Below are 14,757 nucleotides of genomic sequence, written 5' to 3'. Positions count from 1 at the left end.
ATTCGTGACGGTAGGTCGTGGAGGCACAGAGGGCACCAAGAAATACGGAGGTCAAGAATTCAGGTCCCGTGGTCGGGCAATGTCGAATGAAGAAAAATGGCTGCCTGATAATAGGAGCAGAAGAGCCTGAGTAGTAATTGCTGCTGGGAATAGAGCTTCAAAGAAGGATCGTGTCTATTTTTCTTCTTCTTTTTCTCTCTTGCTCTTCTACTTCCATGATCCATTTCCTTTTTCCCCCTTTGTCTGCTTTTTTAATTGCGGTTCTTGTATTTTTATTTTGTGTTGTTCTGTTTCTTCTTCCATGTAATTCCATTTTCTTTGGTTGCGTGTGAAGTTTCGCTGTGGTCTCTTTTCAAGAGAAGAAGTTTGTGTCTCAGGGATTCTCCTGTTTGCTACTTTTAGATTACAGTAAGTAGTATGGACTTGTTCCTAGTCAGACGTGCAGTGAGTTCTGCACGCAAGGTCGCGCATATGGACAGTAGAATTACCTGTTTGTGGCCAGACGCGTCGTAATCATGCCTTTTCAGACCAACAGTAGTCTATTGAAAGCTATTTGTTCGAATACTCTAAGGAATGAAAAACCTTGAGGAAATTCCAAACCTCTACAGTGTAGTCTAGTTTTGGTTGATTACTAATTTCAATTTTGAATAACGATTACAGAATATTTCTTGAACACTGTATTAACATGAATCGTTCAGTTTCATTTTAAGAAAGGTTACAGCTAAATACACCATCAGACACCATCAGACAGATCTCAATGTTCTATTTCCTTTCCATCTCCGTATCTTTCACCGCTTTCAATTTGTCACTGAAAGCAGGGGCTACAAGGTAAAAGAGCAGAAGTCGCTGATACGTTTCAGGCACTGCATGACCAAAGAGCTTCTACGTCACCTGTACACCTTTTATCTTCACTTTTCGAATGTCTACTGCCCTCGTAATCCTATCTCTTTAACTCCTCTGCTTCGTGTCTTTATTTCCTTTTCCCTCCACCTTACCCCACTCCTCAACTGTGCTCACTTTCTCTGCTTACTTAATACCCACTATTCTTTGTATTTTCTCATTTCTTTTCATCCTCCTTTTTATCTCACCTTTTTTCCACCTTTTATATCCCCTTTCTGATCTCCACTGTCCTTATCCTGCGTACGCAGATCTCTCTCAGCCTTTCTCACAGTTCTCATAGAAGCGTGTTTCCTTCTGTGTGCATATTAATGCCTGCTTGCTAGACCGAAGCACAGCTAGAAGAAACTTTTCCGTGGCGATGAAACTGCAGGAACAGCCGAGCTGCTCGCAATAAAGGAAACAAATGCTTGGCGAGTACACAAAACCCGGCTTGTGGGAATACTTCTGATAGGATTCAATATGGGATCTTTTGTTGCTGCACGCGGAAAGTTCGCTCCCTCTCGGTTTCGCCCTCTTGTCCCTTTTTCCGTGGCTCGTGCCTCCTACCTTTAATTTTGTATTTTCGCCGAGGATACGCGGCTTCTTTACACAGTGGAGCTTAGGTCGGTTCACTTTCGTATATCGATTACTAAATTCTAATGCTCTCTTAGGGCAGGATCCTAAGGGATCTTGGTACAAGGTTCTTAGGAAAGTAGAATTTTATGAGAATATGTATGAATGTTATAATACTGTAGAATAATATAAAAATATTACCTTAGGAGGAATGTTGAAATTCTCAAATCTAAACAAATGCAAAATATCTAAGTACTGAGATTTTCAAATCTTCCTGTCTTCAAATACTGACATTTTTAATATTTCTTCATTTTTTAAACGTAGAATAGATATATTTAATAGAATTATATATTAAAATGTAGAATTATATTTACGATAGATATTTTGAAAAATTCATTAAAAAGTAAGACCTATACTTGTTTTAATACTGTTCACAAGAGGATTGCATGTTAAACTACAGGTACGATTAAGCATTTTAATTCCCCAACTAATAAAACAAAATATATAATCATCTACCTTTGCTATTCTACAATATATTACAAATCCGTTTTTTAATTTTCCATAAACCGTTCTAAAAAGAAGTCTGTCTCAAAGTTCAAGGCTTGGTACAAGGCAACAATCCTATAGTTCCATGAATATAAAACTAAGAATATTCAAGGAACATCTATTTTGCTTTGACACTCAGACGAGCAGAGCTCGTATAAGATGTTGATAGCATACAAGTTCCCTCGAGCGACTCCAATAACACGGCAATAGAAATATACAAGAGCACCGTCGATGGGGGACAGGATACAGGGAAGTCCTCAGTCGAATCGTTGCCAATTCCTTACACGCGTTCTAATTCCAACTTTTCCTGAACGCAACGTCCACCATCGACGGTTATATTGCGACTTAAACGAGGCAACTTCTTTTCCTGGGCCTATACTTGCTCGCATGCCACGGTATCGACCGGCTAAATGTATTTTACTAGCCCGCGAATAATTGGATTGCCGTGTTTTATAATACGACGTCGCCGGTTGAGGGAACATAACGGCTTAAAAGTGTTTTCTAGCGTGACACTCTTAACTCTGTGTAGGATTTGCAATGTACTTCAGCTAAACGTAATTCTCGAAGCGCACAAATGGCTAGCGTACTCGAATGCTCTCGTAGGGACTGTTTGCGCTATCGTTGAAATATAAACATGCTCTTTTTTAACCATTTAAGAAAACGAGGGATATACGGAGGAAAACCGCAGAATACATGTTAAAGGAAAGACCTTTTCTTCTCCCTTTTTAAAGGGGTGTTGAATGTGTACTCTACCTTGCAGTCTGGTTCCACAGATGTTTGCAAGTTTAGTTCAGGTGAACAATATAGGTTGTACTTATCTTTCAATTGAAATTTGAATTCTTGTACTTATATCTAAAATTTTGTACTGAAGTTTTTCTATTTTAAAAAAATATTTCTACGCTTACAAGTTTCTTACAAATTTCTTAGGTCTAAAATTTCAGAAATTTTCAAGTTATTTAATTTCTTATTCGTAGACGCTCAATTGTTCTGAAGCAGAGCACTGAAATCTCTATTAAAGCCTCCAGTGTTTGTCTAATTTATTTCCTATTGGATGATTATCAAATTTCAAGTTGGAGGTTGTGTACGTAACAGCAGGCATTTGTCACGTGAAGTTACTAAATCTAATTAGCGGGATGTACAGTAATTAAACAGGAGATCGAAACGTATTCGATGGGCTTGTTTTCGACGTTCCGCTTCACGGATGCACGATTTCCGAGTCGAATTGAAATACGGCTAATTAAAACGTCAAAATTCGAAACGCTTGACGCGGACGAGAGTAAAATTGAAAATGTCTGCGAGCGTAGTTCGCGATGTTGGTTGAATGGGCGTGTTCAGTTTATGCGCTTTAACGTTTGGGCGTAGGAGCGCGAAAGTGACGTGGTACAATCGTGTGGAATATGTGTTCTGTCGCCTGTACAGACGGTATTTGTTTCAGCATTGTTGCAGTACGAGTATGAAATTATGTCACAGGGTACGGGGCCATTTAAACGTGTCCCTGCAATCTAAAACTCGTTACTAGTATAATACAGAAAAGCTTAAAATAACAGTTACGAATTAAATTCATCGTAGCTTTGTATTATGTTTCGCTCGTTTCCCTTTGCGTTTGTAAAGCTGAATTAATTTACTGTAAAAAAATTGTTTTCTCTTTTGTCGTGCTTAAAATTTCCCACCCTTTAAGATCCATTCAACTTGTTTCACTTTAAACAAAGACAACAGATCTTATTATAAAAATACAGTACACCTTTTTATCCATAGAGGGCTAAGATTGAAACTTAATATAAACCTTATATTTATTAGTGCTGTATGTCAGATAGTCTCCTAATTGCTTTTAAGTACTTACAACCAGTCATTTTGCTAATGAGTTTCCTGTCGGTTATGATTTTTACCTTTTTTGTAACGTTCGTATTCTGAAACCTAAAGGTACCTACTTCCGCAGCAACGTAATAAATATGCCGATAAAACGAGGTTTATTGTTGAGAAAGGGGAATAAAAGGAACTCTGTCGCGTATTGTGCATAAAATAACTCGCTTCTGAACCCCTAACGCAGGGCATAATAGGAGCAAAACGTAGGAAAGGATAAAGTATTTCGCGACATATGCCAGCTGCATGACTAGCTGATACTTAGTGTTCAAAGAGAATTGTGTAATCTGATAGCGTGCTCTGTCAGTCACGCAATCGTTTTAATAAATTATTAACGCGCGCACTGAGCTTTCTAATCTGAGAAATCAGTTTTGAGCCAATCAGATTTTTACTGAATATCTACTGTGTTTGACTTAATTAAAAATGGCTATTATTTGTTTTGAAATTTATCTACCTGTCGCTAAAAAAATATAATATATTTAATAGCCCTTCAATATTGGGTTTTTAAAAATATTATTAAAATAAGGTACAAGTAGTAATTTATGTCGAACGCAAATAAAAAGAGAAAGTTGTAATGATGGAAAATGGAAGTATAACTTCTCGTTAATGAAAGCTGGAAATACGCCTCTTCTATGTTTTAATTTCACGGCTACGGTATATTAATCAATGATGAAGATACACTTATCATATATGCTCGTATAAGTACCGCCATCGATCTCCGTCAGTCTCGATGAAAATTCATTAGTAACGGAGATTAGCGTGAAATTCAATGACCGACAAATTTCTAGCAAGCCTATACTTTTTTATGAATCAGGCCTACCATAAGCAAAATCAAGGGCATCGATTCCTTTCAGACACTAATAATAGTTAAAAGTTCGTAAAATATGATGCAATACAAAATTCAAACTTCTGACTGACGTAATAATCTTTCACAATTAAAAATGATACATATTTAATAGCATGCAAGAAAGATTACTTGAAAAAACGAACACTAGAAAATTGATAAAAAGAATAATTAAAATCAGCCCATCTAATGCTAATTATTGTATAATAATTTTTGTAGGAATTCTAAGATCTTTCAAAAATTTTTTGAAAAAAGATTTTACCTTTACAACAGTTATCTAATGAAGTCGAATTTTCCCCCACCCAGGAGAGTCAACAAAACGTGAGGTTCTCAGGGGCAGTAGATTGGGCGAACAATTTCCAATATAAATACGTTTTCGAGGGCTGTTCGAGCAACTGTACGAAAACCTTAGCTGGGGTGTGTACACATCAGTAAGATAACGAAGCGCATCTACAGTTTGCAATTAGCTTAGCGGTGAACAGAGTGAATTACCGCCAACCCTTTTGCGCGTCTCTCTTTTTTCAAGGTATCGCCATAATTAAATTACTTCACTGCACAAATAGATGACTATGATTTCGGGCGATTTTAAATTCTCCCCAGCCGACGTGTCTCCCTTTTTTCTGTACATTTCATAGCGCGCCAGCAAATTATTCATCCATCGGCTGGTCAGAAATACGCGACTGATTGTCCTTTGGAATTAATACCCCCCGGGTTCATGTGAAATTCCATGAATTCTTTAGTACCTTAACGTCAGAGAGTGTCTATATATCCGTGTATCGCTTCCCCCGGTCGTTCGAGGGAAGAAAATTTGAATTTTGGGTCATACACGTAGTATGCATAACAAAGTTTTAACAGGCGGAGGGAGGGGAGAGAAAAATCGCCGAAATCTCTTTGACATTCGTTTTACGCGTAGTGCAGCTTTAAATTATACACGTAATAATTGGATTGTTTTAACTCAGATAATGAAATTGAAAGAGGCCAGAAAGAAAGGTAGTTATTTATGAATGTGGAGAGAGCATGCTTGACTGAAAATGGAGATTTTTATTGAACACTCGGAATTATAAATACAGATGTGTGTAGGTATGGTTTCTTTTTTAATTTGATAGTAGAAAAGTATTTTCCATTCTGGCAAAGGGAAATAATTTGCTAAGTACAGACTGATATCGCGTGGAAAATTGAAGAAACTTAAAGAACTCTAATATTGAAAGAAGAAATATGATGTCAAAAAATTATTAAAATTGTCTTTTTCTTAAAGAATTTTTAAATTCTGTATTTTATAGAAAATAGAAGTTATTCTGGGTTTGTGAATAGATTAGTAAAATACGTCTTACAGAAAAGTTGGAATATTCTCGCGAGTTCTGAAAGAGAAAGTAGGTAAATTCCTATACGGTTTTCTCTTAAACTACCCTTATCATGTTAATGGAGCGTAAGCGACGATAAATTTCAAGCTGGCCTCTTAGAAAAAGTTTGACAAATTTCACGGGGAAGAGGACCACCAATCTTATTGATGATAAAAGGCGGAAGGTCCATTATTCGACGTTTGAGGACGAACAGGCACGAGAATAACGGAAGAATGCACTTATCCAGCACGTATCTAGTTACGAATTGGTCAGGGTAAAATACGATATCACTTTCGATAATAGAATATTGATTTCCAATTAATCTCAAGAGGCTGAGCTATTGAATCTTCAGCCAAGTTCACGTAAGTGTTTATTATAGTACTATGTATGTTGGTTGCAACTTTATTAACCAAAGCAAGAACTTGAAGCTTAAATAATGGAGCTTTAATCAGTCTGATATTAGAAGACAGTAACTCTAGAAATCTATAAAATTGAACGACAGAAGTCACAAATTTGGAATGTAAAACATTGAAAAAATTTTCGAAAATATATTTGACCAATTTTTCAGACCATTTACAATCCCCAAAAAATTATTTTTTATTTTGGCTTTCATTCTTTGCTGAGAAATTGTGTCATTGAAATGTTTTCTCTAGTGTACCTATAAAATTATTCGGCTTAAAATCCTATCACGTTCTTTCTATTGCTATTTCTTTTCTCAATCCACCGCTTGGCAAGTCGTTAACCGAATTCTTGCAAACTTCGCTCGACTCTTTGAGCGATGTGCAAACGCAAGAGCTTTTTCTCTGCTTTCGTAACTTACCGCTTACCGAGAGCTTCAAACGAATAAAGTGCTGCAGAAAAATCGGTTCTAAGCTAGAAATTCAATATGCACTTTGCAAACTTCCTACCTTCCGATCATCCCGTGCCAACTAAAGAGAGCGACGTATTTTCACTTTCGCCTGAAGAAACTTCTTAAAACAAAAATTGAGATTCAACGAAGCGAGACAATTATAAGAGCAAATTTTTTCATATACATTTTGAGACTAATGAGAATTATTTCATATAGAGGCGTTCAAATATAAAGTGGACCAGAAAGTTGTGACAATTGTTCAGCTTGAAAATTAACTAACAAACTTTCATGTATTGCTGTGCTCTAGTGGCTCCATTCAAAGTGAGATTCCCTGATATGATTTTATAGAGAGATAATTGAATTCACTTTCAGAAAATGAAATTAAAACAAAATTGATTTATCTATGCAGGTGTGCTCAATAGCGCACAGGTAGTAATTATCGGAAAAAGATTCCTCATATGCCATTACTCTTAATTATTAATCCTGCGAAATAATTCTCTATTGTATTAAAAAGTAAATCTTTCACTTCATAGAGATTTCTATTTTCAGTATTACAATTACTTCTACCATCCATTTAAAGACTTCCTTCTGTTCAAATAATATAATTATTTCCAGAATTCTATTATTCACTGCATTTTTATATTTTAGGTATATTCTACTTGCAAAAATTAATTTCACCCACACAAAAATCAAACCAAATCCCAGCCCTTTCCTCCACTCCACTCACACACTATCCCCTCACTTTCCACACATTCACAGTTCTCTCAATTCACCTCTAACAATATTCTTTATCACCTCTAGAAAAAAGAAGCGAACTACATCTGCACCCAGCCCAATTTCCAGAATCGTCCTCCACACGCAGTCGAGTAATTTCTCAAGTCCCCCCATTCAACTTCTTATCTTCGTTCGAGCTGTCAGCCGCACAGCTCAGTCACTGGTCCGACGAAGAAGAAAAAAATTGGAATTTTGAAACTTACCTTCTCTTCCACCTGGGAGACGACATTCTCGACGGCGTTCTCCGCCGATTTCGCGAGGGCTGCAGCTTGCTCCTTTCTCGACATGTGGCCGCGGAAGGATGCCTGGATTTTCGTCGCCGCCTCGCAAAGCTCTGTCAACGACAGAGAAAAGACTCTCTTAGGTTGATGCCGATAGACGAGTTTAGGATCGATACGCTGCCTCCCCGTCAGGTCGAGGAAACAGGATTGAGAGTAGCGAGCTTTCCAAGAGAGTGACAGTCGCGAAATCTCCAGCAGTCGTGGAATCATCTGGATGTGACTGAAGCTCGAGATGTTGGTTTTAGAATCGAAGTTTCATTTCAAGATTGACTGGGACTCTGATGACATTATCTAAGAAATTCGTGGGATTTTTGTATCTTACAATTTTGATCAAAATGATATCTACTGTAGTTGAAATTTTTTGGTAAATGCTTTTTACAGGGGAGGTTGAGTGAAAGTGGAGATTACGAGGGATCACTTTGGAAAGCTTGCTACCTTAAAATATAGGTATTAAATAATGTATTAAATAATGTAGAATGAAGTGTACTAGCTGACTATTTAAATTCTACATTTTGCTAGAGTTAATGAATCATATAAATAATTTTGTTTCAATATTAACCTAGTTTCCTGCTTTAGAATATCTCAGCAAGGCTATAAATCTACTTTTCACTAACCACCAAGCGTGCTTCTGCGTTTTCCTTATTAATGAAGCCCCTTGCTCTTTTCCCTTCTTTTCAATGGCCACCAAAAAGCACGCAAGATTGAGTCACGGGGAATCATTAATTTCAACGCGAGCGTGCCAGTCAGAATCGAGTCAACTATCGTTGATCTCGTTGGACCGCACCGACCACTTCAAAAAACAATGAGCGACCTAGTTCTGGGCTAGGGATGAGCTCGAATTTCGAGTGAATTCATCAGACTCACTCGGCTAATCTGTTCGCAAAACGGAGTTAGTTCATTTGCATGATTAGTCGAGTTAGGCATGGAACTGCTAGGATACGGTAGCTGAAGTTAATTTCGCAATTGGTGCTGGCGCCAATTGCCTCCATTTTGTTACATCAAGCGCGGCAGAGAAAGAGCTTTATTCGAAAATATTATCACGAATATTACCAGCTGTGCGCGCGTGTCAATCTGTCGGCTGTTACTTATCTGAGCGACGAAAATAAGCGTTAAATGGGAACCAGATGTCGTATTCACGGTACAAAAACTCGCATCGCGGATTGGAATACGTTTAACTACTGTCGCGACTGTGATAAGTATTTTTAATGTTTCGATTAATCTATGGAAACTTTTGCAAGGCTTTAATAATGTTTATGCGATACGGGAGTCTATTGGATCGGAATTAAGATCAATCGAAAGAAGCCTTCCAACTCTGAATCGTGATTAAAGTGGGAGTGGCGTATAAATTTAGAGGGAAGCTTCCTGATCACGGTAGGGTTAACTTCATCCCCTTGTAAGTCCCTTCATCTACTTTAGGAGCGCTCAGTGTAACCTACTAACCTAAGACGGGGATTACTTTCGGATTTTTATTATCAACTAACCAGGACAACGAGTCTGTGTTTAATTATAACCTTGGCAGATATGTAAATTCTTGCGTGTTCAGGAAAGTCCTTACACTTGGGTATACTGTGAGTAATATGTAACCTGCTTTAACTTTAAAATATGTAGCTACCTATTTACCTACTTGGTTGGATGAAACTTAACAAGATCAGAAATTATACTATACACTTTGTTATAATAATAAATTTCAGTGCCTGGAGACATAAAGTATTAAAAATAGAAGGAAGTTCATTTCTAGCAAAAATTCATTTCAATTACTAAAAGTTACCTTGTGGTTTTAGCATACAGAAAATGTAGCTAATGTGACTTGAAGTATGCTAAAGTTTCCTTGATAACTTAGCAGTTCCCCAGCTGAAGCCCTAAGCTGAAAGCATGGATAAAACTTTGATTCCACCTATTTCTTTGACTTAAAGCTTGAAAGCATTGATAGAACTTCGCTTCCATCTATCTCTTTGGGTTACTGTAGTTTAAGTTCTAGATTACAAGTTTCATGTAAAGGGAAATCGATGAAACTTCGGTTCCACATATTTTTTTAAAGGTCTTCACTCGAAATAATATGCACATGATGAAACCTGAATAATTGATAATATGCGAGAAAATAGATTGCAAGCTATAAGAATTTTGAGATTTTTCAAAATTTAGCAATCTCTTTCAATAGTTCATTAGAAAATTCTAAGTCTAACTTATCAGTTTTTGTCAAATTCAACTCATTGAAGAATTAAAATTAAATCACTATTTGACATGAATTTTTCTCATTAAAAGTGAGCTTTCCTTAAACTTTACTTTTTTACTTTACTCAAATCCTGGAAAAATGTCTATTCCTAGCTTAATTAAACAAATCATCAGGGAATACTGCCGAGAAAATGCTTCATGGAGGACAAACAAATTAACTTTTATTGTGTGATTAGCGTTTCGAGTAATGTTGAGGAAACTCGTATCGAATAATCCTCGGTAACGCATAATTGGCCAATCGCTCGAGGCAAAATTACGGCCATCATCGTAATAGCAAATTGTGGATTGCGTAACCAGGTAGCATTCATGGGTAGGAATTTCTCAATGCACACTATCTTTATCAAGTCAAATCTCTCTGGCCTCATTTCACGTTGCAGCTACAAGTAAATGTTAATTGACTCATCGGATTTCATCTGATCATTAGGGTGATTCGATCAATTCCTTGCTCCTATTAAATTTAACGAACTTCATAACTTAAAATTATTTTTTAGCATTTTCAAGGAAAAACTTTCAACGAAACTTTTAGTAGAACTGTTCTATCCCATTTCACACATCAAACATGAAATTTTTGTTCAAACTTTAACGTCGGAGAAAATGATTTCTTCACTAATCGAACGCAATTTCGCCTGCGTCAGGTTCAAGTCATAAATGCCTTTTGTGGACAGACAATTACTTGTGAACAATTCTACTTCTTGAAAATGGAATCTTCTTAACTATTATGGCCAGCTGCTATAGACAGGCAATCGAATAAATGGCGAGTCGTAAAAGTAATCTTCGAAACGGGGCGAAGCGCGACGTATCGTCACCACATAAAGTATTGATCTGGTTCAATGTTCACCAAACGAGAATTTCCTTCGATTCAGCCGTCAATTCTCAATCTGGTCTTTTATTTCTACTGATCAAATTTTCTACTATAATTTATTCAGAACCTGAAGTACTGATTTCTGTGCATTCGACTGTCTTCATTTATCGCATTTAATAATAATAATACCATAATAAATATTATCAGTAAGACCAGTATTGTGTATTATTGAATTTCACAAACTCTTCAAAGCAGTATCTGATCATTAATTAAATAAATAATGAGTTTTCCCTTTACTGACCTCGTTTACTTTTTCCTATTTAAAGGATATACCACGATGGTTAATCCTTCCAGAAAAGAAAATGGAAATTTTAGAAACGAAAGAAAATAATTTTCCTAGGTGACTAATTGCCCCCAAGGAAACATTACAGATATGTAAACTGTATCGCCAAGCAACGACACAGATGGATCGGGTTACATTACCGATAAAATTTCTCTTTTACCAGCGGTGAATTAATTCACGCGAATTGATGGTCGAAGCATGTGATATATATAATGCAATAATTTTTTTACACCAAGAAGAACGAAGCACACACGACGGTGCAATAAATCGTTCGACGATGAGCTATCGCAAATCACTTGTTCTACCAAAAATACACCAACCACGATTTGTTGGAACCATTAATTACTGAATCATTTAAACTCTGCAAAACCCGCTAACTATGTCCTAAAAATCGTTCTAACTAGAATAAAAATTAATTAATTAATCTATGTAAAAATGTTGGACACTGTTCGAGGTTACGCTAGAAATGAATTATTACCAGAATGAAACGCTACTGAAACATAATATTAAGCAAGTCATCCAACGAGTGAAATTAATCACAGACCAAGTGACGGTACCAGTTGTCCAAAAATATGACGCTAAAGACATTCGTCGAAGCGTGATAGAATAATTAATCGTCAGTACATAAAACGACGAGGGGGGACTGATATTGCAAAACGCTAACGTCAAACTTTCCCAACATTGCTCGCTTTATTCATCTAACAATCTCAACGCCCCTGATATTAAGCACTTGCTTGAAGAATTTCTATGGGACGCGGGAGAGCTTTACGCACGATGATAAATCTCTCGTCGAAAATACAATTTGATTCGGGACACCTGTGACAATAAATAATCACCTTTTAGAAGAAAAGTAAAAGCGATTCTCAATTTGTCACGCTAGTCACCATCCTCAATTTTTATTTCAAATTTAATATCCAGAAATAACTATTAAGATTGAAAATATTAATCGGTAGTAATTTTTGTAATATACAAGATGTTCGACGACAGGTGTGAGAAATTTTAAGACATGATTGTACATGTCAATATGTGTCTGACTTAGGACTTATTTTACTATCTACTTAAAGTAGCTAGATCAGTAGAATATGTTCCAAGTTAGGCACAGAGAAGCCAGTAGAATAAATCCCAGGATATGCACAGAAGAACTAGTAGAATAAGTCCTAATCCAGACATACTCAAACCAGTAGAACAAGCGTACACTAGAGACAGTGGTCAGACCAAGAATGTTTCCCTTACTCCATGTATCCTTCAAGCACACAAAACTATACTTCCCTACATTTTCACCCAGCCACAATCCAATCTCAATTTCCTCAAACACGAAGCATGATATCAAAAAAGTTTATTCTATATTATCGACTTATTTTTTCACGTAGAATCACTGGTTTTCCACTTGTACCACCAGTTCTAGGACACCCTGTACGTTTCATATCTACAGAGGAACACCCAATATCCTCAGTCTACATCTCAAACCTACTCTCAAACACGTGTTCGGTCAGCCATCGTAATAGAGACTCTAGTAGCTATATTACACGGTCTGTCGTGTTTTAAGACCTCTTTCTACCCCAAAAGCGTACAGATCGGATATCAGAAGTCTCGCGGAGCATCGTGAATGCGAGCCAGGGCTGGAAATCCGGGTCGGGGAGTCAGTCTGAATCGTCGAGGAAATCATAAGCAATTTCCACGGAAATTCCAAGAGTTCAAGTCAAAATTCTGAGGAAGGTAACAATCTGCAGGACGTTCCAGCCCCTCGGGGAGCTAGTGGCAGAGAAAACCGACGATGGTATGAGAGGGAATACCAGGGAAGTTTATGATGCGTCTCGTTTGCTGGGCATGCAAGGGTACCGCCTTTTCTATCCACTTTACGAACTATGCAATATGATACGTTCATTCTACCGTGCACGAGTTAAGTGAAGCGGATAACTGCTCGCACGTAACCACGGTTCTTTTTTTTTTTTTTTTTTTCATTAAAATCCCCCCGCTTCGTGGAAACGCACTTCGGGGAGCCTTTTGGTCAGCCATGTTACTGGGATAACGGTAACGATGGTGTAATTGGGATAGTGCACTGCACGCTTGATGGTGTACAACTGAATACAATTTGCGTGAAACTGCAGTGCATGAAATGTGAAAATAGTTTGCAGTGTTCATCCTCGAACAGTTGTTTAATTATGCATGCTGGTTTCTTGGGAAATTCTACTGTGGGATAATCTTGCAAGTCTGGCTTCAATTTGGGACCTCATCGTTATGGATAGACAGTGATCTTAAGATCTGTCAAGGTGTCAATCTTACTGTCAAAGTCTGTCTGGAATTGATCAGCGTGTATATTACAGTGTTCTATATTTAGTGTGAATATGTAGAGTGATTTCGTTTTCTAATTAAAACTGAGTCTCGTGAATATTGTATGGACTTTAGATCTCGTATTTATTACTTAAAATTTGCGTTCATGTTACGTACATTTCTGCACGATGGCAATCTCGACTAATAAATATAGTAATGGCAACGCAAAAGGTCATTTAGGGGTTTTATTTCTTGGCGTAGAACGCACACAACAATTTCCATTGGAATTCTGTCGCAGCTGACTCGATAAGGGCATGTGAAATTGTGGAACCGTGGCTTGCATGGCTAATAAAAATGTCAGGTGACAAGCTGATTGCATGCGATGAGAAATATTCCAGCGTGTTTACGTTAGAAACCACCTCTAGTAACGAGCATTATTCGTGACGTGTTCGATCGAATGGTTGATCGTGACGCAGAGATAAATTATCGGATAATTAATTCGGTAACGATCGGCGCCTGGAATCTCAACAGCTTTTGCTAACCTTTCAGAGACGATGTTACAGCACTTGTCTGGCTAGTGAAACTGAATCGATACGTGGAATGTTTCTAACCAAGATGAGGCAGCGAATATTTCTTGTTTGAGCTTCGTAATTAAAATAAATAAAAAGTACAGTGGAGATAGTGGTGTCCTATTGAGCGAGAAGTTACTGTAAGGTAGAGTAAGGTAACGCCGAACCTAATGTATTTTTTGCTCTCACGAAAAAGTAGAGGACAGGGAAAAAATTCTGCATACAGTAGCGGTCTTAAATTAGGTTCCCACAACCACGAAATGTGACTTTTTGTTAAAAGAAAAGTAGCTAGCTACCAGTGTTTTAAAATTCTGATGTAGAAGGCAAGTATTAAAATTGCAAATATTCTACAAAATTCGTAGAACCGCCTATTTCTTCTACCCTACTTTCTCTGAAATAAGAAAGTTAAAAATTTCTAATGAATTCTAATTTGAATCTTAAAATTAAAAAATTGATTCACTGCATCATTCGGGTTTAAAAGCTATTTCACATATTTCTGAAAATATATCAGAGAATCCAAATCAAAATTGTGTAACTTTTAAAATTTTGATTAAATTATCAAAAAGGCTATTTAAAAACACCCTTACTAGAAA

General features: G+C 37.0%; 1 protein-coding gene across 1 annotated transcript in view; it reads right to left on the bottom strand.

Annotated features, from left to right (window-relative positions):
• The window catches only part of Igl (IQ calmodulin-binding domain containing protein igloo), a 79,583-nt gene that overhangs the window by 24,944 nt on the left and 39,882 nt on the right, over positions 1-14,757 (bottom strand). The window contains exon 3 of the mRNA XM_076379785.1: positions 7,870-8,000. Coding sequence (XP_076235900.1) covers positions 7,870-8,000 — 131 coding nt within the window. The remainder of the gene's footprint in view (positions 1-7,869; positions 8,001-14,757) is intronic.

The sequence above is a fragment of the Calliopsis andreniformis genome, chromosome 6, assembly GCF_051401765.1.
Source record: "Calliopsis andreniformis isolate RMS-2024a chromosome 6, iyCalAndr_principal, whole genome shotgun sequence".
NCBI lineage: Eukaryota > Metazoa > Arthropoda > Insecta > Hymenoptera > Andrenidae > Calliopsis > Calliopsis andreniformis.
This window is presented reverse-complemented; position numbering and strand designations above follow the sequence as displayed.